This window comes from Eretmochelys imbricata, chromosome 3, assembly GCF_965152235.1.
Source record: "Eretmochelys imbricata isolate rEreImb1 chromosome 3, rEreImb1.hap1, whole genome shotgun sequence".
NCBI classification, from domain to species: Eukaryota; Metazoa; Chordata; order Testudines; family Cheloniidae; genus Eretmochelys; species Eretmochelys imbricata.
Genome location: NC_135574.1, coordinates 62,667,712 through 62,692,978, shown reverse-complemented (window position 1 = coordinate 62,692,978; position 25,267 = coordinate 62,667,712). Strand labels below are relative to the sequence as shown.

The 25,267-nt window shown below is 42.0% G+C and overlaps 1 protein-coding gene across 1 annotated transcript in view; it reads right to left on the bottom strand.

The window, feature by feature from the left end:
- Nucleotides 1–25,267, bottom strand: part of TTK (TTK protein kinase) — an 89,025-nt gene that overhangs the window by 40,541 nt on the left and 23,217 nt on the right. The window contains exons 5-14 of the mRNA XM_077811626.1: nucleotides 22,184–22,327; nucleotides 16,501–16,609; nucleotides 16,309–16,390; nucleotides 16,116–16,213; nucleotides 15,138–15,237; nucleotides 13,837–13,963; nucleotides 11,757–11,938; nucleotides 11,402–11,541; nucleotides 5,870–5,996; nucleotides 3,586–3,678 (exon numbers count right to left, since the gene is read on the bottom strand). Coding sequence (XP_077667752.1) covers nucleotides 3,586–3,678; nucleotides 5,870–5,996; nucleotides 11,402–11,541; nucleotides 11,757–11,938; nucleotides 13,837–13,963; nucleotides 15,138–15,237; nucleotides 16,116–16,213; nucleotides 16,309–16,390; nucleotides 16,501–16,609; nucleotides 22,184–22,327 — 1,202 coding nt within the window. The remainder of the gene's footprint in view (nucleotides 1–3,585; nucleotides 3,679–5,869; nucleotides 5,997–11,401; nucleotides 11,542–11,756; nucleotides 11,939–13,836; nucleotides 13,964–15,137; nucleotides 15,238–16,115; nucleotides 16,214–16,308; nucleotides 16,391–16,500; nucleotides 16,610–22,183; nucleotides 22,328–25,267) is intronic.

Sequence of the window (25,267 nt, the reverse complement as noted above, 5' to 3'; positions counted from 1 at the left end):
TAAGGTATCATTGTTCAGGCCCTCGACTAGCTCATCAAAAGTGCTTTTAAAAGAGGCAGTTTGAGAGGTCACGGACTGGAGTGCAGACTGTTCCCAGTTTTGAGCCCTGGTCCTCTTACACTGGCTCATAACAGCACTGAGATGGTGGGTATTGAGAAGATTGTGACCTGTGGTGTGGTTGAGAGGTATATCTTCTCTTCTGTCCCACAGTGTAGATTCTTAAGGAGTGTAACGTGGTCCAAGAATCCTTCAGTATGTGGAGAAAAAATCCGTCTTCTCTGCAAAGAGTTTGGTCCTTCAAACTGGAAGTCTGTAGCTCTTTGGGCAATCTAGAGAGGTGTAGCCCCCCCCCCCCCCCCCCCCAAAAAAAAAAACAAAAACAAAACAAAACCCCACAAAAAAGCACAACACAACCCGCCTTAGTACCACTGTCATGGAGACTGGGTGGGCATCTGTAACAGCTACATCCAGTGCTGTCTCTAGGACCAGTCTGGCTATTAAGTGACCGTCTCTAAGAATGGTCTGAATTTGTTCTTTTTGGGTTTCCAGTAATGTTCCAGAAACAAATTGGGTTTCCCATAATTAATAAAATTGTATTTGGCCATGACAGTTTGGTAATTTAGGACTCTAAACGGTAATGTTGTCGATGAATACGCCATCTTGCCAAGCCTGATCGTATGGAGTTGACTTGGCATCATGTTGCTTGCTTCGTGCATTAACCACATCCGCTATGATAGAGTTGGGTTGCGGATGTTGAAAACAAAGTCTGCCTCTTTGGGTAGAGATGTAGGGGTTTTTTATTATTATTATTATTGTTTTTTGTTTTTCTACACTCTGATACTGGATGGTGCAATGGAGGCTGGTGTCTGCGAGATGACTTTGGTAGGACAAAAATTGCCTCGTTAATTGGGAGGACAATTCTAGATGAAAAGGTGGAGGAAATTCTGCACACCCAACTTGTGATGTGTATCTGCCACCTCCTGTAGGGGAATCTGCAGTTCATCTGCCACCCTCTTGGTAAGATCCAGAAAGTTCTTAAAATCTTCACCTAGTGATGAGGGGTGGGCAGCACAACCTCATCTGGGAGAGATGAGGAGAAGTGTGCTGGAGGGGTAGCTTCCTCTTCAGGTTCTTTTTCCTGTTCTGAAAAAGCTTCCTTCTGCCCTGACTCAGGTGCTCTGGACAGCCAGTCTGTAGCAAACCATCTGGTGGACTCTCCCTGAGAGACACCGGGGATAGTCGTGACGTGTGTGTACGTCGCCCAAGAATTACAACATGGCCTTGGGGGGCGGGGGGGGCGCCAGGGAGGAAGTCGGGCATGGGCGGTGGGCTTACCTCAGGGGGCCCATACCGCGACTGTAGGTTGGCTTGATGGAATTGGGGAGGACCCTTGCCATGATGAGGGCCTGTGAAATGATCCCCTCCTGGCCAGTGTCAGATTCTTCAGTGGGTAAGGTTGGCGCTGACTGGGGTATTGGCAGTATACAGCCTGGTGCCAAGAGTGATTCTGAGTACTGGGATGTGCTTGATACCGGGGTCCTGGTACCAAGCAATCATCAGGTCTCCCCAAATCATCCCTATCATCAGGTCTTCCCCAATCATTAGGTCTCCAGGGTACCAGAGCTCATGCAGTACCATCGGTTCATTCGGTACCACAGAGGCGTGTCCATGGTATGTTGTCAGTACCGATAGTTGGGAAGAGCACTCCCTAAATGAGAGTTTTGTTGTGCCCAGTACAGAAAGTTTATTGGTGCCATTATTTTAGAGATGGTACGGTAACTGTCCCTCTCTGGGTACTGAGGCCACAAGTCTCCAGAGTACCAGAGCACAGTGTGTTACCATGGGCTCACGTGGTACCACAGAGGAGTGTCTGTAGTATGTTGTCAGTATCAATGGTTGGGAAGGTGCAGAACACTTCCTATATGGGAGTTTTGTTGCACCTGGTACCAAATGGTTTCTCTGTGCCGCTCTTTTAGAGATGGTATGGTAATTGGGGCGGTACTGTTGCCTGAGAGCATGACTGTGGAAGCCCCTGGCGTTTCTGGAACCCTGCCCTGGGGACGTGCTGCAGACCAGAGCTCACAGCAGGAGACCCCTTCTCCAGTGCCTGCTTCAGAGCTGCTGGTGTCCTCCTGCTGAGGTCGCGGCTCTGGGGAACCCCTCTGGCTGGCCAGTTGCTCAGAGGAGCTCTTTTTATGAGCCTTTCCAGGGGGAGTCTACTGGTGGCTTTTTTTTCCTCCCCCCCTCCCCACTTCTCCTCTTCACCACTCGACCCCTTTTGAAGTGAAGGTTCTGTGGATGATCAGCACCCACGGGGTCCCCTGCAGACTGAAGTGTTTTCTCCATATGGAGAAGTTTTAACTTCAGCTCCCAGCTCCTGTGAGGCTGCCGTTCTAGCTGTGGCAGGTAAAGCACTTCTGTGAGGCTCTCCCAGGGACAGTGAGAGTGTCTGGCCATTACAGGAACTGACTCCTGGCAGGAGAGGCACCACTTGGAGCAGAAAGACCCAGGCATGCCCCTGGGCAGGGGTTGTCATCCTCTAGCAGGGAGGAATGCAGAAGAACAGCGTCTTTACTTTACTTTTTTTTCCCCCCCCCCAAACTGAAAATAAAAAATTATGAGTCTACTAGATTGGTCGGGGGAAGAATGCCCCCAGAAAGGGCAGGAAACTGAAGATCTTTTCCTTTTTCTCTCTCTCTCTCTCTCTCTTAATACCCCAAAAAATAAAATAAAAAAGAAACACTAGCCTAATTACTTTTAAGGAGAACAAAGGTAACAAAACAAACACTATTTATGCTAATGACACAGATAAGGAAGAAACAACTGCTCATTCCGGTAGAGAAGGAAGTGAGGGGGGGTTTGCCCAGGCTGTGCTAAATAGCCTCAAGGCAGACCATGAGGGAGGGAACATGCCTGGGCTCAATGGGACACTGCTACCAAAAATCTCCGATTAGAGGCATAGGGGCATACATACACCTACAGTGGAGCACCCATAGGGACACTACTCAAAGAAGAATGGTGTTAAATGTATTAAAAAGTGCTTTTAATTTATAAGGGGGTCACACGCAGAGGCTTGCTATGTGAAAGGGGTCACCAGTACAAAAGTTTGAGAATCACTGCTCTAGCATCTCCCAGGTCTCAATCCAAGGTGCTTCACTCCCACCTACTGCTTCTATTCCATCCACTAAAGTGACCAGTGATTAAAGTCACTAATGTTCACATTAACAGGTCATCACTGGGCTTGAAAATTGATATGGCAATTAGATTAATAGGAGCCATGGGTGTTCACACCAGTCATTGTTTCAGGCTGTCTGCAGACTCAGGCAGACATTATTATAGTGGTTAAATTCTGGTCACATTTGGAATGTTCCCCGCAGCCAGGAGGGCTAGAAACTAAGCTTTCACTTAGTAAAAAGTAAGATTCTGAAGAATCCGAAAGTATTATGCAGGTCACCTAATACATCATCCAGGTTGTCTCTGGCAAATCACCTATCTGTTTGACCCATGATCTAAATATTTGAACAGAAGTAGTCACATTACAAATAATGGGCTCCATTAGTCTTAAAGGTTAAAAAAATCTCCTACCTTACTCGAGCCACCGCTACCTATTTGTTTTAATATGGTGTACACTCTTCCTTTAATGGCCAGGCATTCATTTGAAGGTATAGAAGCTGAAACCTGCATACAGAAAAATTTAAATGAAAATGGCTATTTGTGCAGGTGCTGTGAAACTTGCTAGAAGCTTGCTCATTAGTACTGTAAATGTTCCAACTGCACTGCAAACATTCCAGGCCCTGAACAGGAGTGCTGTGGGGGGAAAAAAAACCAAGCTAATTTAATTAATCAGTGTATATGCATCAAGGGACAAAAGTAAGATTTCATGGGCAATCTTACTTCTGGCATTTCATAAGATGCTACTTGATGAGACAGCTTTAAGAACAGTTTTAATTAATTTTTAATAGCTACAATCTTATGTTACATACACACTTTCTTGACCAGATCAGAGTTGTGTCATTGAGCCACTCTGAAATTTGCCTTTGGATTACAAAAATATGCACTAGTTTAAAAAAAAAAAAAAGTTGTATTTAATTTAAAGTGGAAGCAGTATGGCATTTGTTTTATGAAAACACATATGGGCGTCAGTTTGAATTTCAGCCACTGGTAGATTTCAGATCTAGATATTGAGAAGCCCTCTTGACTAAAGTAAGGTTATGTGATTTTAGCAATTATCAGAATTGGCAGACTTCTACTGTTAGACATGATCAAGATTTTCGGACAGCAACATAGACTTATGAGATAACACTTACTCCCCCAATGGAAATTTTGAAATCTTGATGAAGATTATCACAATATTGCTAAGTAACAATACAATTACAAAAATCTTTGTGGCTTTCCCTATCAAAGCACTTAATTCAGGGCTTGAAAAATCCATCCAACACTTAATAACTTGAGCACTAAAAGGACTTGAGGACAGAAATATATCTATATGTAATGATACTTCCCATGTATCCAAAGCCAACCCTTGCATTTAAAAGAATAGAACAATATTGTACAGCGTTCAGTTCATATTTTGCCAATTCACTTTTGTTCAGTAAGTTTAAAAAAGCTTACTATGTTCATTATTTCTGTATACTTTCTTTCCTTTTTTGCCTTCATGACACTTTTACTTTAATATAATAGATCATGGTGCATATTTTCCTGCACTGTTTCTGGAGTCCTAACGTTTCCTTTTTTCCTCCTTCCACTCCATTATACTCCTCCTTTCTCTCTTCATATTGTGCACTTCACATCCATCTCTCATGTTCTCTCTCCCCTACTTCTCTTTTCTGACTTATCCCATCAATTTCCCCCCTCCCCCTTGCACAGGGTTTGAAAAAAAGAGGAAAAAATTCTTAGGCACCTAATAGCCAGAGGATTAAAGTTAAGAAGATGGGCCCCACTGCCCAGCAGTAATGCCCTAGTGTGAAGTCCAGCCTACTCCCCAGCCCCGTAAGTAGTGGGATTCCTACCAGGATACGGTCCCTGGGCTCTTAGTTATTCCATTTTTCAGATAGTCACCTACTAACATGTTTCTGAAACTGACCCCTCAAATCACACTGGCTACTAGCAGGGAGGAGGACCATAATCTCTATATTTGCCTTTTCCCTCTGCCTCCCTAAGCCTGCTGGATGCTGTGAAGGTAGAGGTTTCTGCCATTCTACCCTTCTGCTAGCCTCTTTGTGGATTTTTCTCAGCAGCAAATAGCTCCAGTACCTCCCAAACCTGAGCAGAGTGAAACACACCTTATTCTTGCCAGTTTTGTCTCTGTCCAAAAGGGTCTAAAACAACAGCAGGAAAAATCAATAATAGATAATTCTACTTTAATTCAGTTGCATGTTGCAGCAGAGATATACAGGAGCGAGCTGTTGGAAACCCGTGAAGACATCACCGCATTTGTATTAATTTACATTTGGAAGACTACTTTCACAACTGTAAAGGATTAAAAAGTCCTCCACTCCACCTTTAAAACGAAGCTTAGATTTCACAGATATTGACTGAATTCTCCAAAGAAATCATCTTTTTTTATATGGTTTAAGGCATTTTTTGAGCCTTGACCTAATGTAGTTAATATATATATATATCAGCAAAATGGCACAGAGATAGAAACAGTTATTCTTTTCTAATTAGAGCAATATGAACTCTACCTCATTCCTGCTCCAGGTAGGTGATCTACCATAGCCTTAGACACTAATGCAAAGTGAACTAAATCTACACAAAAAACCACATCCACTTCTCCCTTATTGAATCAAGATAAATATGGGGCTGAAAAATCTTGGAAACAGATAAAATATTTTTCAAATACAAGGAGATACAATTCAGGTTACATTACCTGTAAGTCAATTTGGCTTTGAAATGGAGTTGCTGGTGTATGTGGCTGGAAATATGGAAACTGATTATATGGAGTGGATACTTGACACGCTGGTGGGAAGTCATTCTTTACAACTGGAGTTCTGAAACTGTGGGAAATATTTTTCATAATCAAATAGATGTTTGTACCTAATCAGAATTACTGCAAAAATATAATAATAAATAATAATAATACTACCACCACCTAGCTATTTATAATATTTTACATAAGTAGACTCGAAGTACTTCAGAATGGGAGGTGAGTATCATTCACATTTTACAGATGGGGAAATTGAGGTACAGGTCAAGTGACTTGCCCACAATAACCCAGCAGCAGAACTGGGAATAAGAACCCAGGTCTCCTAATTCCCAGTCCAATGCACTATCCACTAGGTCACAATGCCTAGTTTGAAAGTAGGTCTATTACAAGTTGAAATCTGTAGTACTTCCTAAAATCAGGACAGTTTATCCAGTTTGTCACTGAATGCCTATGTCACTACTATATTCATGCTCCTATTCATTAGTAAAATTTACTATACATAGGCTCTCAAACTTGAGATGAAAAAGTACCTCTCAAATGTGAAGTACCTTTAAGTAAACACAAATAATATTTAATCTTCAGAAATATTTCATAAATGTTAACTAATTGATCAAAACACCTCCCTGAGGTATTATCCTCCTGCCCAAAAAAACTGGGGAATGAACATACAAAATAGTTAGAAAACCTAATCATGTTCAGAGGCAGTCTTTGTGTCAGAGCTATATCTGGAATTCTTTAGTTTCAAGCTCGCAATCTTTTACTCAAATTTACACATTTTAGGATTAAGAGACTGGTCAAGATGTAAAACATAAAAACGTGAAGAAATGAGTGCCTAAAGTTGGTCACCAAGGTCCATATTACGGTACCCAAGTATAGACTTAGCAGGTTTTTAGAAGTCTTGGTCACTCTGTGTATGTTGATGTATCCAGATAAAAAACACATTAGAACAACATTAAGATTGCAGAATGAAACACTCAAAAGTTAGGAAATGCCAGAATTAAGGCTGACTGTATAGTCTTTAGTTTGGCTATCTTAGCATCATAGAATATTAAGGTTGGAAGAGACCTTATGAGGTCATCTAGTCCAATCCCCTGTTTAAAGCAGGACCAACACCAACTAATTCATCCCAGCCAGGGCTTTGTCTAACTGGGTCTTAAAAACCTCTAAGGATGGAGATTCCACCACCTCCCTAAGTAACCCATTCCAGTGCTTCACCACCCTCCTAGTTAAATAGTGTTTCCTAATATCCAACCTAGACCTCCCCCATTGCAACTTGAGACCATTGCTTATTGTTCTGTCATCTGCCACCACTGAGAACAGCCGAGCTCCATCCTCTTTGGAACTCCTCTTCAGGTAGTTGAAGACTGTTATAAAATCTCCCCTCGCTCTTCTCTTCTGCAGACCAAATAACCCCAGTTCCCTCAGCCTCTCCTTGTAAGTCATGTGCCTGAGCCCCCTAATCGTTTTCATTGCCCTCCGCTGGACTCTCTCCAATTTGTCCACATCTCTTCTGTGTTGGGGGGACCAAAACTGGACACAATACTCCAGGTGTGGCCTCACCAGTGCCGAAGAGAGGGGAGTAATCACTTCCCTTGATCTTCTGGCAATGCTCATACTAGTACAGCCCAATATGCCATTGGCCTTCTTGGCAACAAGGGCACACTGCTGACTCATATCCAGCTTCTTGTCCACTAGATAATCCCCAGGTCCTTTTCTGCAGAACTGCTGATAAGCAAGTCAGTCCCCAACCTGTAGCAGTGCATGGGATTCTTCCTTCCTAAGTGCAGGACTCTGCACTTGTCCTTGTTGAACCTCATCAGATTTCTTTTGACACAATCTTCTAATTTGTCTAGGTCACTCTGGACCCTATCCCTACCCTCCAGCGTATCTACCTCTCCGCGCAGTTTAGTGTCACCTGCGAACTTGCTGAGGGTGCAATTCATCCCATCATCCAGATCATTAATGAAGATGAACAAAAACGGCCCCAGGACCAACCCCTGGGGCACTCCGCTTGATACCAGCTGACAACTAGACATGGAGCCATTGATCACTACCCGTTGAGCCCGACAATCTACCCAGCTTTCTATCCACCTTATAGTCCATTTATCCAATCCATATTTCTTTAACTTGGTGGCAAGAATACTGTGGGAGACCGTATCAAAAGCTTTGCTAAAGTCACATCCACTGTTTTCCCCATATCCACAGAGCCAGTTATCTCATCATAGAAGGCAATCAGGTTGGTCAGGCATGACCTGCCCTTGGTGAATCCATGTTGACTGTTCCAGATCACCTCCCTCTCTTCCAAGTGCTTCAAAATGGATTCCTTGAGGTCCTGCTCCATGATTTTGCCGGGGACTGACGTGAGGCATATATATTATGATACAGTCTTTAATTACACCCCAACATACTATTTTTTCCATTGGACCCTTGCCTCATTCAGTGCACAGAATTGTACCCACTGAACATGTAATCACACAATATTTCTTTTAACCATCATCATTCAGTGCAGCCCAATTATCATTTACTGCAAGCCATCCAAATTCTTCACTGAATACAGAATTATTCATTTCCTTATGGGTTTTTCTATGGTGCTCTCACTAAAGTATCCAAGTCCTTCACAAACATCAATGAATCTTCAAAGCATCCCAGTAAGGTATATTATCCCCACTTTACAGATAGGGAACTGATCATCTCTGTGTATGACCAAAACTGGGGGAAGTGTCCATTAATTTTAGATGACCAACTTGACACAGCTCGGACTGAGTTTTTGGTTTTGTTTATTTGTTTAAAATTACATAGAGGTTTTTTTTTTTAATAGTACTTAGTATGTTCAAAGCACAGCTCCTTTTGACTACAATGCTCAAGCCTTCTGAAAATTCAGCACCAAGAAAATGAGGAAGACAACTAGCGGCCAACTATGAAAAGTCTGGTTTAAACGACTTGCTCAGCATCACACACAAACCTGGTGGGAGAAGCGAAAATGGAATCCAGGATGGCATTCAACTACCTCACCCATGACACAACCCTCTCTCTTCCTGAGTTCTCTACTTCATTCAGATCTTCCAACTTCCACAACAAACAAGGCAGGGGTGTTATAAAAAACCTCATTCACTACACAATTCGGATCCTTTCCCAGAGCACAGTCCATGAATATAGAATCACATAATTAAAGAGCGTCAATGCATTTTCATAAGGTGCCTAATTAAAGGTTGCACAGGCAACTTTTAATTCTGACATTTCCTTACTTTTGAGAGCTTAACTTTTCACCTTTATGCTCTTTTAGCACTTTTCTGCACATAAAATGTTGCAACAGCGCCACTGTAGCGCTTCACTGAAGATATTACCTACACCAACGGATATCTCCCTTCAGCATAGGTACTCCACCTCCTCAACAGGCAGTAACTAGGTTGACAGGAGAATTCTCCCATTGACCTAGTGCTGTCTACACCGGGGGTTAGGTCAGCTTAACTGCATTGCTCATAGGGTGTGGATTTTTCACAACCAAACAACATAGTTCTACTGACCTAATTCCCTAGTGTAGATCAGACCTCTGTGTAGTTTTTTGTTTTAAGTTTCTGAAAAAATTCTATCATGTGGAATCATATTGATTCTGACATGGGGTCATCAGCTGAGCTGGCACAGCACAGGATCCACAGCACAGATCTCTATCGTTTGAACAAACAATAACTGGTAGCAGTAATAGGCTGTTTGCTTCTGTGTTGACCAGTTATTAGAGGAGACACTTTGCCAGTGGGTTTCACAGCTATATGCTTAACTGCAGAGGAATGTCAACACTTAGAAATCCTGGGATGTAGTCCACATGCTGGATGGAAGAGTGCTCTAGTCGTCGTAAACCCTTCTGCCCTTGTTCTCCCATGGCTCCTTTCTCTTTCCTCCCAACACCCACTCCAGATCCTACCACTTCGTTCCCAATACATTAACCCACTCTTCAAAGGTACTGTTCCAGAAAGGAAACTCAAGTTCAACTATGCCAGAATCTATAATACTGGTTTCTCAAATTTATGCAGGTTAATTATTCAAGCCAATATGGGTCTTTTAATCAATCCCAAAATTAGGGATTCAAAAGAAAGTTAGGTTTCAGAGTAGCAGCCGTGTTAGTCTGTATTCGCAAAAAGAAAAGGAGCACTTGTGGCACCTTAGAGACTAACAAATTTATTTGAGCATAAGCTGTAGCTCATGAAAGTTTATGCTCAAATAAATTTGTTAGTCTCTTAGGTGCCACAAGTACTCCTTTTCTTTTTAAAAGATAAAGTGTCCTTTATTAGTGACCAGATATCAATGTTTAAGTGTTTGTAACAAAGACCCATTGTTTAGATTTAGTATTGAAGTCCTGATTTTGGAACTTGAAGCCAACAAATTCCTTATATTCTAAAATCATTCTGATTTCTTAGAGTGCTGTGCTGTTCCTGATATCATGCATAAAGATGCATAGAAATCTTTTCTGGCATCTTTTACTCATGGGGGAATTCTGCGCCACTGTGCATATGTAGAATTCATGTCCAGCACAGAACCCTCACCCCTTCCCCCCGAAGAAAAGACATTCTGCCTGAGAAGTGCTGCACTTCTGCCTTTCAGAGGCTGCTGGTACCAGAACAGCCAGCTACATTCAAACAGCACCCTTCCCATTGAGCCAGGTTAGGACAGAGAGGAGCAAACAAGACTACTGGGGGCCACAGACCGGGGTTCAGAAGCTAGAGGGGTAACAGCATTGAGCCAGTGGCTGAATGGGAGGGGTGCCAGAGGGCCACAGGAAGATGGGAGGCAGGGACACATGGGGATGTTGGAAGGGGGCTGTAGGACACATGGGGAAAGGAGCTGCAGGATACAGATGTGCCTGACTGAATGGAAGAGGACTGGATTCAGCCAGGATCTGCATGAGGGAGGCTTCCTAACTCCCTAACAATCCCTCTCCCCACCCACCCACGCCCAAATAAAACCCCTATTCCATACTTCTCCCACCCATACACAACAACCCTTCAGGTTCACTCCCAGGTTCCTTCCCCCTCTTGCTCAGCTCCTCCATTACCCCAACTCCCCAAAGCCTTTTCACTGCTTCTGAGGGGTAGGAAATACATTTCTGTAGTGTAGTTTAAATGAATTACTCAAAGTTCTGTATTAATATGCCTAGTAAGGAATCTGTCAAAAAAACCCATTACCTGAATCTTTTTTGTGTGTGTATTTTTACAGATATACTTGCTGACTGGTAATTTATTTCAAAATACCTAAGTAATTGAAATTGGCATGATTATATTGTGTTATTTTGACAAATAAAATAGAAGAATTGGTAGAATTTTAAAATATTGTGCAGAAAATTAAGTTTTTGGAGCAGAATTACCCCAGGAATAGCATCTAAATATTTGCAGTTTAGAGGCCCTAAACCAAATTATCTTAATAAAAATATTACAAAATTTATTATGGTAAGTCCATTTAAACACACACATTAAGAGATATTACCAGGCCATATAATCATTCAGCGTGTTGTTGCTTGGTGTTCCACAAAAATACACTGGATCTTTTCTTTTAGGAGCAGCTTCTACTGGCGATGATCTTTTTGAAACGGGAAGGATAGGCTGTTCAAAACTTGATCGCTTTCCCTAACAACAGTAAAGTAGGCTGTTAGTTCAGAAATTCCCAGGGAGAAGAGTAAGAGCACATTAGTCTCAATTTTTTGGTATTACTTAGTGAGCGTGAGCTTTTATGTAGCACTGTAGATTTCTGCATCCACAGCAATACCTAAGAAAACAAGAGAAAGTGACTAGACAAAACCACCACATTTTACATTTCCTATACAAGAAAAGAATGAAGTCACCTCTGTGTAGCTCTTCTGTGTCACTTCTGGAATCTCCCATTTCTTTGCAGATGTTACACAATTTAGTTTTAACCGCTCCACTTGTTTTCTGTTACTTCCAACAGACTGTATGGACTGTTGCTCATGACTTTCCAGATACCTCAACTCTGGTATCCTTTGCTTCTGATGCTGCACATTGGTTTCTGAAATAAGTCATTTTTCTTCTATTATTAAAGGAGACAGATTTTAAATAAACCAAATTATGTGCACCTCATTTTCTGGGTGCTGAATTTGACCTAGAGGTCTGATTCACAGAAGGGGTGAGTGCTCACATTGGCAAATAAAGTTTGTAGGAGCTGGGTTTTGATCATATGAAGTGTTCTATAATGGCAGGTATTTTGAAAAATCAGATCGTAAGCATCTCACATTGGGCACCCAAAATTAGTGGACACTTTTGACTTTAGTGTTTGTGCTTCAGTTCCCCATTAGTAAAATGGGGCTAATACCCCCTGATCTCACAGGGCTGTGTTGAAAATAAGTGTTTCTGAAATATTCAGATACTATAGCGATGAGGGACACATTAAAAACCCATGCAGAAATGAATAATTCTGTCTTCAGAGCAGGGTTTGAATAGTGTACAGTAAATAAGGCATGGGGCCACACATTGAATAATGGAGGAGAAAACAAAATAATGAATCGCTCATTAAGTGAGTGACATGCATTCTGCACCCTGAATGAAGCAAGGGGACCCTATCGAAAAACTGTGTATGATTAAGGCTACATTTTAGTCATAAGTATTTTTAGTAAAAGTCATGGACAGATCACAGGCAGTAAACAAAAACTCACAGCCCATGACCTGTCCATGACTTGTACTATATACTCCTGAGTAAATCTTGGGGAGGGGCGTGGCCCGGGGCACAGCCTGGGACCCCTGCTAGTGCTGTGGGGGGGGGTTGGCGAGGCTGGCAGGTTCCCTACCTGGCTCCACGCCTCTCCGGAAGCAGCAACATCCCTCAGATCCTCAGTGGAGGCCTCCTCCTAGGAGCTGAGAGATGTCGCCGCTTCCGGGAGGCCCCTCCCGAGGTAAGCGCTGCCCAGAGCCCTCACCCCCCCAGTCCTGAGACCCTCACCCAAACTCTTGCTGCTGCTGGGGGGCTGGGGGAGCAGAAGGCTGGCCACTGCAGAAGTCACGGAATCCATGACTTCCGTGACAAACTCGCAGCCTATGTATGATTGTGTAATTAAAGATTGTATAATAATGCATATGAACATGGGGGCCATATTATAGTTGCACAGACATCCTCAATTCAGGCATTTCTTAAATTTTGAATGATTGATTTTGCAATCTTAATGTTCTTTTAATGTATCTATTATATAAATAACTAATGCTAAAAAGAATTTTACCTTTTGACGGTTTCTGCAACTAACTCTAATCAGCCTTTGAGTATATAGACTAATCACACTGTTATTTTCAGATAATAGAAGTGGGTGAGTTGTGCAGTTTAAAAATGTTTTACTGAGTGTGAATCACTTTTTGTAATAGATTTTTGCTACAGACACACAATGCCTAAATTGTTCTGATTTTAATAGGACCACAATTTGGTAGCAGGTGTTTTCATGACTGATCAAATTCTGCTGTTGGAAATAATCAGAAGCTAGCAAGAGGATTATTAAGCACTTTGATAAAATGTATGTGTGCATTTTGTACCCAATAAAAAAAGTAAATAGGAGCAAAAGAGGTGGTTGCAAGTATCCTTCATTTTCAACACCTTGCCTACTCACAAAAAGCTAGCAAGGACAGAGTAGATGAACATTATATACAGGCAAATCGGTTACAATTCCAGCATGCAGTGGTGATAAGTTATCAAGCTTCGGTTTTAAATATATTTACAGTCCTTTCTTGGAAGGTTGACTTTGTCCAACCTCATCCCACAAAAAATAAAGAGGAATTTGTATTTTTAAATTCTTCCCTAATCACAAAAATAGTAAGTATTGGCTAGTTATAAGGTTCCCTTTAGCAGACATTCTACAAAGAACAGCCCACTTAAAATGCTTGTTCCATTTTGGATTGGTAAAAATTTAGTCTTATTAGGACAATTACCTTCTTTTCTTTTTGTTGCAAGACTTAAATCTGTTTTATTTTTTAGGGTTACAGTTGATTCAGTTGCAGTCTCTAAACTCTCTTCATCTGATATCTGTGATTGTACAGAGCTTTCATCTTGAAAGGACTAAAGAAAATATATATTTTTAAAAGCATCAAGGACTTAAACACAGTATCTAAAAGTAATTTCCTTATGATAACAGTTTGCCACTGATACACCCCATACCAAACAAACCAAACATTATTAGTTCTAAACTTTAAATATATGAACACACAGAAGTTTACACCTGTGTAATCTTTCCAATTATTACCCTTTTCTAAATGTTTCCTATTTCTGGTATGCTTTTTTCTTTTTTAAATAAAGTGAAGCAACCAACAAAATGGTTTTAGTATTCCTAATCCAACTGTAAATTGTTTTATGCCAGCAACAAATCAACTGGGTCTTGGGGCTGAAGCCAAAGACCAAGGGTTCAGCCTGTGGTGGCGGGACTCAGATTACAGCCTCCCACAGGGGGTTGAAGCCCTTGGGCTTCAGCTTTGTCACACACACACCTCCACCCACCCTGCTTGGGGCAGCAGGGCTCAAGTCCCCCCCCGGAACCTCCTTCAGCTTTGGCACACACACAACTGCCTGGGATGTCAGGGCTTGGGTTAATTCCAGTTCTGCAGTTTCTCGTTGAAGATTTTGAAATTAATTTGCAAACTTGACACTATCGAATTAGGCCTGAATAAAGGCTAGGAGTGACTCGGTCACAACAAAAAATAATTTTCACTCTATTGATATTCACCCCTTCTTGTCAACCGTTGGGAATGGGCAACATCCACCCTAATTGAATTGACCTCATAAGCACTGACCCCCCACTAGGTAAGGCTACTCCCATCTTTTCATGTGCTGTATATCTATACCTGCTTACTGTATTTTTCATTCCATGCATCTGATGAAGTGGGTGATAGCCCACGAAAGTTTATACCCAAATAAATTTGTTAGTCTCTAAGGTGCCACAAGAACTCCTTGTTGTTTTTCCAATGTATCACTCTCAAAAGACGAATCCAAAAATAAACTAACTTTTGTGAGGATATAAACAGATTCATTAGTTATTTTGCCTGCACAAGTCCTACACATTTCCTCTTTTCTCTAAATATGAATTTGATCTTGCTTCTGAATTCATATTACTAGAACCCTTTTTGGTCAGAGCCACTGTTTTCATTCTCTCCCCCTCCTCCCCTCCCACACACCTAAAACATTTTTAGCCATCTACAGTTTCCACAACTACCTGTTTGAAACAGAAAAATAAAGTTACCTTTAAGTCTCCCAGTTCATATGAATCATCCTCATTAAGTTTTGGTGCATGCAGTAAAAAAGGCGCAATCAAATTTGTGCATTTAGAGCCAGATATCTGCCTGTTTATATAAAAGACAATGTTAACAGTAAAAAACTTCAAACTTCAAAATTTAGGGACAAATGTTCACCTGTTTTGAGCTAGTTGTGCAAACGCTGAACAGAAGTCACAAAATAGGAGCAGTGAGATCGCTCCGATAGCACACTGATGAGTACAATATAAAAATCTAAACAGATGACACATTATCCCATGAGGTGGCAGAAGCCCCTCCATATGAGGAGTTCTACTTGGTTTGCTTCCCTAGTAAATGGGTACATATGTAGGTTTGGAAGAATGAGATTTTTGTTTGCCCTCCCTCCCCCTTTTTTTAAAAACAGTTTTGAATAATAATAATAGATATGTTTCTTAAGCTTTTTTAGATTTTTATCGATTTAATTTTTCACAGTTACAGGAAATTACGGGAGGGGATCAAAAAATTATTTAATGATAGGCACAAATTCAAAATGTTAAAGCTTTATAACTATTAAAACAAAAATTAACATACACAAAATAAATATCCTTAAACTCTAAGTTTTCAAGCAGCATTTTTCTTACTTTACCTAATTGTACATTTCCATAATTATCTATGGAAATATATTTTCCTTAATTTGCATGCACATGGTGAAATTGATGTTTACTAACATTTACCAATAAAAATCTAATCCTTCCAAGCCTACCTATACTCCTGTACTTGAACGGTCATTTGAAAAAGTTAGTGTACTTTGTATTCATACCTATGGTAATAAAATAGGTTTAATTTTTTTTTGGCCTATAGTCATCATTGGCAGTTATGTCCAACAAAGTTGTCCATGTCCTGAAAACACTTGTCAGTTCTATCTTTAAAGAAGAGAAGGATTAAAATCTATTGTTTTGCAACAAGATTAATATAACTAACTGTACCTCTTTGTAACACTAGTTGCAAGTGGAGCATCCATCTTCTTCACAGTATCTACAGCATCAGTTACTAATTTAACAGGAACTCTCCCAAATGGGCACACCTAAACATTTAAACAAATTGAAAGTTATCAAATCTGAAAAAGGGAGAAGGGGGGGCACGAGAGGAGAAAGAAGTGAGCATTGAAAAAGCTTCCACCTGGTTAGATTTGTTTAATTGCTTTAAGGGATTGCGGCCAGCCAGGACTGCATCAGACTCTTGTGGAGAGTTGTTCTTCTCCCTAAAAAATAAGGAAATACACTACAGTTATCTCAGCAGTAAAAAAACAAAAAAAAACAACAAAAAAAACCCCAACACTTTGAATAAAAATATAAGAATTTAAGTTGTTACCCAAGAGAAGATCTGGGGGCATTAGCAGAAATTTCACCAGAATCACTTTTTTTCCTACTTCGGAGATTTCCAGCCATGTTTTGTGGTCCAGATTCTTGTGTGCTTGATACTATAAGTAAGTTAACAAGTAGTTTGAATTATTCAGTGACTACCAATGAAATATATTACATATTTCAAAATATGAAACTGCCCTAAGGTTACATTAACTGTAGGATTTTAATACACATCAATGAATAAGTTGCTGAAGGAAAAAAACGGTTACTAGCCTCTCTGTAACTGTTGTTCTTCAAGATGTGTTGCACATATCCATGTTGTCCGTGTGAGCGCGTGCGCCTCGAGCACAGTTGCTGGAACTTTTTCCCCCAGTGGTATCTGTCGGGTCTACTCTGGCACCCTCTAGTGCAGTGTACTCATAGTGCCAGTATAAAAGGCCTGGCCGACCTGCACCCACACAGTTCTTTCTTTCTGGCCAACTCCAAAGGGGGTAGCAGTATGAGTGGTGGAATGGACATGTTCAACAGATCTCAAAGAACAACAGTTACAGGTAGGTTAGCAACCGTTTTTTCTTTGAGTGCTTGCATATGTTCATTCCGTTGTAGGTGACTCCCAAGCAGTAGCATAGGATGTGGGGTCAGAGTTCATGGACACGATGACTGCAAAACAACTTGACCAAAACTGGCTTTGTCCCTCACTTGTAATGGCCTAGTGGGCAGAAAACTTATGCACTGACAACCAAGTTGCTGCTCTGCAGATGTCCTGTATAGAGACCTGGGCCAGAAATGCCGATGATTAAGCTTGAGCCCTCGTGGAATGGGCAGTCAGTATAGCTGGCAGTGGAATATCCACTGTTTGTAGCATGCGCAAATGCACCAAATGATACAGGAGGAGATTCTCTGAGCTGAGATGGAGAAACCTTTTATCCTATCAACTTTGGTTTTAAAGAGTTGAGTGGATCTACGGAATGGTTTGGTTCTCTAAATATAGAATGCACGGGAACGTCTGACATCCACAGAATGGAGATGCTCCTCTGAACCTACTGTAAGAGCATATATGTGTATGTGTGCTTAAGATCTAATAAAAAGTAGTTTAGGTAAAAGCACTCTGGTTTGTATCAATCATATATCAGAAGGAGGAACTGTGTCCCCACTGATTTATTCCTGGCACTGCCTGGAGAGAAACAGCTAAGTTACCACTGCTTTGGGTTCTGAAAACTCTGTGCTCCGGTAGTGGTCCTGGCCCAGCATAAATTTGAGGTAACACCTATGACTTGGTATGATGGAAGTATGCTTCTTGGCCCTCTATCTTCAAGATGCAATCCCCTTCTTCTAGTCCTGGGACAATTGCTGATAGAATGACCATCTTGAATTTTTGCGCTTTGGCAAAACTGTTGAGAGCTCTGAGGTCCAGTATAAGCCTCTAACCTCCCTTTTTCTTCTGTATCAGGAGCAGAAGCCTTTGCCCCTGAGATGCATGGGTACTGGGTCTATAGCTCCTATGCTGAGGAGATGGTTCACCTCTTGGCATAGTAGACACTTGTGAGAAGGATCCCTGAAAAGGGAGGGAGAAGAGTTAGGGTTAGGGTGTCTGAGAGGAGGAAGTAAAGAGAAATGGATTGCATATCCACTCTGGACGATTTCCAAAACCCCCTTATCAGAGGTTATCTGTTCCCAGGAACTGCGGAATGGGGAGGGGTGATCTCTGAAAGAAGGAGTGGGATTTCCCAGCATGTGGTTGGGGAGAGTGTGTTCTACTGTCACCTCAACCAACCCATTGATGGTTGTGACGAAGAAGGCTGTGGTCCCGAATGCTGCTTCTTAGGGAATCTCTATTTCTTCCTTTGAGGTTGTAGGGCCTCTGAGATTGATATTGAGACATATATTGTGACGAACGGGATTTAAATTGTGGCTGAGGGCTGTATTTCCTCTTTTGGGCCAGTATGTAAATTCCCAATGAGCGGCAGGTCACCCAAGAATCTTTTGGTGTGTGAACAGACGCACCCATCTTCTTGGCGAACAGCTTCGTTCCCTCAAAGGGGAAGTCCTCCACTGCCACCAGGACCTCTTTGGGGAAATCTGATGGCTGCAGCCACAAAGCCCTTCTCATAACCACCAGAGTGGAAATTGAGCGTGACACCATATCTGCCCCATCTAGAACGGATTGGAGGGCTGTCTTTGCTCAATGAGTTGGCCCTCATTGATTATGGCCGAGAATTGGTCGTTGTGGGAATCTGGCAGCTGATCAATAAAAGAATGTAACTTCCCTTAATTCTAGTAGTCATACTTGGCCAATAAGGCCTGGTAGCCAGCCACCTGCAACTGCAGAGTGGCAGCTGAGTGCACTTTCCTGCTGAACAGGTCTAAGCGTTTCCCATCCCAATTAGATGGAGTAGACCTAGATTGGTATTGGTGGCTCCTAGAATTAGCCACATCCACGATAATAGAGTTTGGAGGTGGGTGAGAAAACAGAACCTCTGTGCCCTTCGCCAACATATAGTACTTTTTGTCTGCCCGCTTACAGGCTGGCAGGGCAGAGGCTGGGGTCTGCCATACGATTCTGGCAGGGTCCAGAAGCACCTCATGGGCAGGGAGAGCCACTCGCAGAGGTGGAAGCATGTAGAATATCTGCCAGTTTGTTGTGGGCTTCAATCACCTCACATAGTTGAATTTGTAGGGCTTCTGCAACCCTCTGGGCCCAGTTCTGAAAGGACTTGAAGTCATCCACTGTGGATGGCAGAGGGGGCATCACCGCCTCATCAAGCAAGGAGGATGGTAGGCGGGTTTGAAGGGTATCCTCTCTTTCTGCTTCAGGCTTGATTTCCTCCATCAGTTGTATGAGTCTGTGGTCCTTGATGCTGCCACTGAAGGAGTGCATCTCCCAGCTTGCTGTATCACACTGGGGGCCAGGGAGGTTTGCTGTCTCTAGGCTTGCCAGGGGTCTCTTTATGGCCATTGGGGTACAGGGTTGGCGGCTGATACCAGGGCTGCCCATACCAAGGAAGCTGAGGAGCTAGCGGGTGCTGTGCTTGTTGCCCATGCTGGAATTGAGGTCAGTATGGCGGATATGAGGAGCATTGGGAAACCAGGTCTTCTTGCTCACTCTCCGATGCCTCTGAGAAGAAGGGTGGTGGGTGGCACGGAGAGGCCATCAATTCCAATGCCCTGGAGGAGCTGGGTACTGGAGTTCTGGTGCGGACTATGGGTGAGTCTGGTGCATCAGATATGGAGAGATCAGATACTCACTGGAATTCTGTCAGTATGGAGGGTGTCAATGCCTTTAGCTGTTAGTGCAGAGTGGCTTGTACCGACAGAGACAGTGACACGGGCCTGACCATATGGTCTGCTGGTGCGACATGCACCAGCGTTGGTGCTATTGACCGCATGACGTAGTCTTCCCTGGGCAGGATTTCTTATGTTTTTCACATCCTCTCAGTACCAGAGCTTCCTTACAGTGCCCACTCTTTGGCCTGACCAACTTGCAGTTGGTTCAGTACCTTGCGGGCCCTGGGTACTCTGTCTACTTGGCTTCAGTGCCGACGATAGCGATGGAGGTGAGGAACGTTTCTGGCTTGATCTGTGCTCGCTGTGGAGACTCTCAGACCTTTTCTTAGAGAACTTGAGTGAGTGACTCATCTCCTTGGAATCACCTGCCTTTGACGTAGAAGGTTGCAGTGATAGCTCTCGCCGGGACTTCAGAGGTTGAAGGTCAGACTCCATGAGCAGGAGTTTAAGCCTGAATTCTCTATCCTTCCTGGACAGGATTTTAGCTGCTGGCACCAATCACACTTATGGATTGTGCTGTTCCCCCAAGCAGCAAATACACTGTAAGTGTCCGTCTGTTACCAGGATGGATTCTTTGCAGCTCAGACACTTCTGGAAGCCTGGGGAATCAGGCATAATCTTGTTATGTATCCCCATCCCCGATTTGACAGGAGGCAAAGCTTTTCTTCTTTTCTTTCTTCTTCTTTTTTTTTTTTGGCATGGCCAAAAGAAAAAAAGACTTAAAGTGAAGCTAAATTTGCAAAATTATGGGGGGCTAATGATCCGTTAAGGGACAGCTCTCATCTCTGTCTCTAGCCAGCACTGGTGGAGAAGAAACTGAGAGGGAAATGCCCACGCATGCTGACTAGCCTCATGGCGGGTGAGTAGCCATGCGTGTGTGGGCAGAATGGACTGCTATTGAAATTCTCCAATCAGCAGTGTGGGGTGCACGCACACCTACAGCGGAGCACCGATAGGAACACCACTCAAAGTAGTAGTAAAACCTATGGTTGGACAGGAGAGTGATTTAACATCTGGTGACTATGTAAGGGCCCATTTGTTTGCTAAGAGCCAACGTGGAATGTTCATTCAAATGCCAGCCTTTGGTGAGGACTAGTGGAAGGCTGAGTGAGGCTTGCCAGCTAGAAACGGGTATTTTCCAGGTCCTGCCTGAAGGTTCCAGGAATGGCCTCTCAAAACAACAGAGACTATAGGAGTTTAGGCTATCTGAAGGTGTCATTGAGACCAAGTCCAAAGGACCCAGGAGCCAGCAGCTTCTGAGAAGGAAATCTGAACTGGGATCTGTACTAAGGCTTTCCTGTGCTTGAGAGGGTAAAGAGGGTACTTTTAGATGCACAGTAAATGAGCTCTTTCAAGGGTTTACTAGTAAGTAATAAAGCAAAAGTTCATTAACCAAGTCTGGAGTAGAGCTGTGCTGACTGGGTTTTCTCACAGTGGCCTTTGTAGAGTACCTACCATATTTATCAATGAGCACCCAGTTCCTGGGGACAAAGTCTTGGGAATAAGGGAGCAGAGTAAGACATGATAATATAAACATTTCCATGTGTGTAGTTCAGTGGTGCCAGCAATTACCTGAGCTCAGGAAGCAGAAAACCTGGGTTTGTGATAAAGTGGTTCAAATTTATATTTGTAAAGAGATGTAATTCCTATCCTAATCTGACTGGGATAAATACATTATGCAATCCAGACTGATCCCTTTCCTAGAGTTTAACTTCACTGATGATCCAAATGGAACCTCTTCAGCCTACACGTTTTGCCCAAGCTCAACTGTTCGTAGTTTCTGGCAGAAGCGTCATGTCCCAAACCCTAGTACCTTCTCCACTAATACTCTCCCAATCAACCCTCTTATATCCTGCTTTGAGTTAACAAAATGCACCTTCCAGTTGCCCAGCAGTAAAGATGCCACATTTCTATGCAGGTTCCAAACACCTAACATCATGATGACTTAGTCTTAGAGGATTCTTAAGCAGAATCTTTGATTCTGCCATCCTATTACAATATTACACATTAGAAAAGGAATTCCATCTTGGCCTTCTTAACTAGAACTAGAGGCACTATATCACAACATTTTTTTAAATGTTAGAATAAAAGGACTATCTAGGTATTTACATGGCCCTCACCAACAAACAGCATTCAAGAACCACAATCATTTATGGATTTTATCCTATGAGATATGGAACTATTTTTCCCATTTGCAGTTGAGGAATGGAGGCACCGGGTAACTTAAGTCAATTTGCAAAGGTTTGTGACCCAACGAAGAACTGAACACAGGTCTCAAATCTCAGTACAGTGCTTCATCCTCTAGAAGATCCTTCCAACTATATTAGTACTATTATTGCATCATTCAAAAAACAAAATGAATATTTAAGCTCAACTGTAACTTTAGAATACTGAAATGCACTAACCTGTGAAGTTCTCTTTCTCTTCATCTGAAAGCAGCTGCCTTTTCTGCAAGTGTAGGTTTTGTAGAGCAATTTCCAACATGTCTGGTGGAACTGCACAGCATTCCACAGCTTTTTGAAGAAGCTGTTTACACTTCTTTACATTTCCTAGTAAGCAGTAAGGGACAGAGAATTAATTACAAGTTTAGTGAATACAAAAGATACCAATTAAACTAACAGGCAATATGCTCTTAAGCTCCTTTTGTATTAGCATTTTGTCTGGTATGTGCTTTGCATTACCCTCTCAAGATCAGCGTATTCCAAATCCACTTCTGATTTTGTGATCTCCCATTTATCAAAGAGACACTGATTGCCCACCCACCTCATAAAGCAAAAATTATGACAGAGGAAATAGGAAAAGCCAGCCATATTTTCACTTGAAGTTGTGTATTGCATCATTGTTGGCATTTACTCATCAGCTACAACTACAACCCACTACATTGTTTTATGTTCTAAAAAACAGTGACTTTTTAAGATGTATCCCAGAAAAGAAAAGGCATATTTTAAAAGTAAAAGATTCTATAATGACTTCCTAGGTCTGATAAAAACAGTCTCTATAATCCCTGTAAATTTTGATTCATGAAGAGCACACAAATAGAAGTTGTAGCTTAAATAAATCCAGCAAAACTAGATAAGGAATAAGAAACAAATGTGAGAAGTCCACTAAGGAAGCTACACCAGGAAAACAAAGCTAAACAAAAACCACACATGAGGAATCAGGGGGAAGGATGAGGAGGAAGAATATTGTTTAATTAAGAGAGAAGAAATTGTGCTCAGCATATTATTTCCACTTCTAATATATAAATACAAGAGATATTTAGTGAGTATATTAAAGTTTTTGCTAAAAACAGAATTTGCTTTAAAATACATACATATATACATAGATAATTATTATAAAATTGTGCATTAGAGAGAGAGAGAGACACCCCCCCCCCAGGAAAAAAGCCGACCTTGGCCAAATTTCACCTGCCCTCCCCACTATCACTTACCCAGAACCAGTGTGAAATACTTAGCATCTGATAGTACTTATCTGTACAGTGCTTTGAACAAGTAATCAAGTAAATCTGGTCCCCCTCTAGTGCCTTATCCATATACTCAGCCTATTACTATTACCATTTACTCTGTTAATAGAAGTGGTAGGGAGCTGTGCTGTGGATCTAAATGTCATATCCTGCTGATTACCCAAGCTGGGGGTTAATATGGGTCCACATACTGGAATTATTATTTGCTTGTTTTTAAAATTAGGAAATTACATCCAAAATAACCTACATTAAAAGAACATTAAGGTTGCAATGTTAAGCAGTCAAATTCTAAAATGCCATACATAAGGTTGTACATGCAGCCTTAATTTACCCCCTTGTGCACGTCCATTATGATACAGTCTTTAATTATATGTTCACTACTATTGTTCCCCCAGAGGACTCATACCTGATTCAAGTGAATGGATAGTTATTCAAGATTTCTTATCTTTCTCTTTCAGTGTGTGGCCCCAGGCTTTATTAACTGCACACCATTCAAACCCTGCACTGAACACAAAATTAATTTCCTCTCAGGCGTTTCTATGGTGCTTTCACCATACTATCCAAGAGTATCACAAACATTAATGAATTTTTTTTCCACAACACTGGTGAGAATAGGTTCTATTATTATCCCCATTTTATAGGTGAGGAATTGTGGCACAGAGAGATTAAGGTCAAAAGTGTCCACTAATTTGGATGCTCAATTTGAGACACTTAAGTCCTGATTTTCTAGAGTACATATCACTTCATATGCTCAAAGCACAGCTCCACTTAACTTTAATTGAAGTCACAAATGCTGAGCACCTGTAATCTGGCCCCTTCTCTCATTTTGGGCACCCAAAAAATGAGGAACACAATTAGGGCCAGCTCCACAACAGGACTCGGGTGCCTAACTGACACTTTAGGCAACATAAATATCCTCAAATCCCCCACTCAGTGGCCTCCTAACTCTGTAGACACCTATTTTATGTTCCTAAAGCTCATGCTTCATGGCTTCAATTGGTCACCAGTTCCTTCACCACCACAGTGCATTCTCAGAAGTTTTTGGTCTCCTTCCTCTGAAGGATGAGGGATGGACATGGCTGGAGATGGAACACTGCCAGGTGGTCCAAGGGTCCGAGGTGACACCAAGCATTCTCTCTCTCTCTCTCTCTCTCTCTCATGTGCTTAGCTGGTTGGTTCTTGCTCACATATCTAGGGTCTAACTGATTGCCATATGTGCCAAAGGAAAGGAATTTTCCCCCAAGTCAGATTGGCAGTGACCTTGGGAGTATTTCACCTTCTTCTTTCCCTTTCAACAATCCCCAACCTCATTCACTACACACTTTCCAGCTTCTTCAACTAATAAGGCAGGGGCCCTACAGACGACAGCCTCATTCACTATATGACCCTGATTAATGCCCCTATTGATTTCTGAGCACCGAATAAGATGGGGTCCTGTGGTGGTCAGGGGATACAAGTATGTGACCATGCTATTAAAAATCTTTCATTATGTATACACACAAGGGTGTCAAATTAAGGCTGTATGGACAACCTTAATTCTGGCATTTTCTACTTTTGAATGCTTGACTTTGCAACCTTACTATTCAGAGTTGGGTATTTTTGGAAGTAGCTTCCTATAATGAATGCTAACAACTATTGCATTTACAAATATTCAGTAAGTTTTTGTAAATGAAGACAAAAGAGGAGGAGGAGCTGTTGGAGCAACTAATTAAGTCAGTGACCAAGCATAATTATTTATCACATTCCCTCATAGCCTCCAATATCTAGAAAGAAGAATCTAGTTCTCTGTAAGCAGAGGTATATGTAACGAGAAAGTCTAACTGCCGCCTCTAGGGGCCATTGTGACATTCAAAAAAAGGAAAAAAGAGTCACTGCCAAGTACTGGAGGCAGTTTCTCCAGGAGGAGAGGAACGTTTAGGGGAGCATAAAACAAAGCAGTTGGGTAATATGTCTTAATAACAAGGGAACTATGGGCTAGAGACCAGAATAAAGGAACAGAACAGACAAGGAGGGGTGCCTGTGAAAC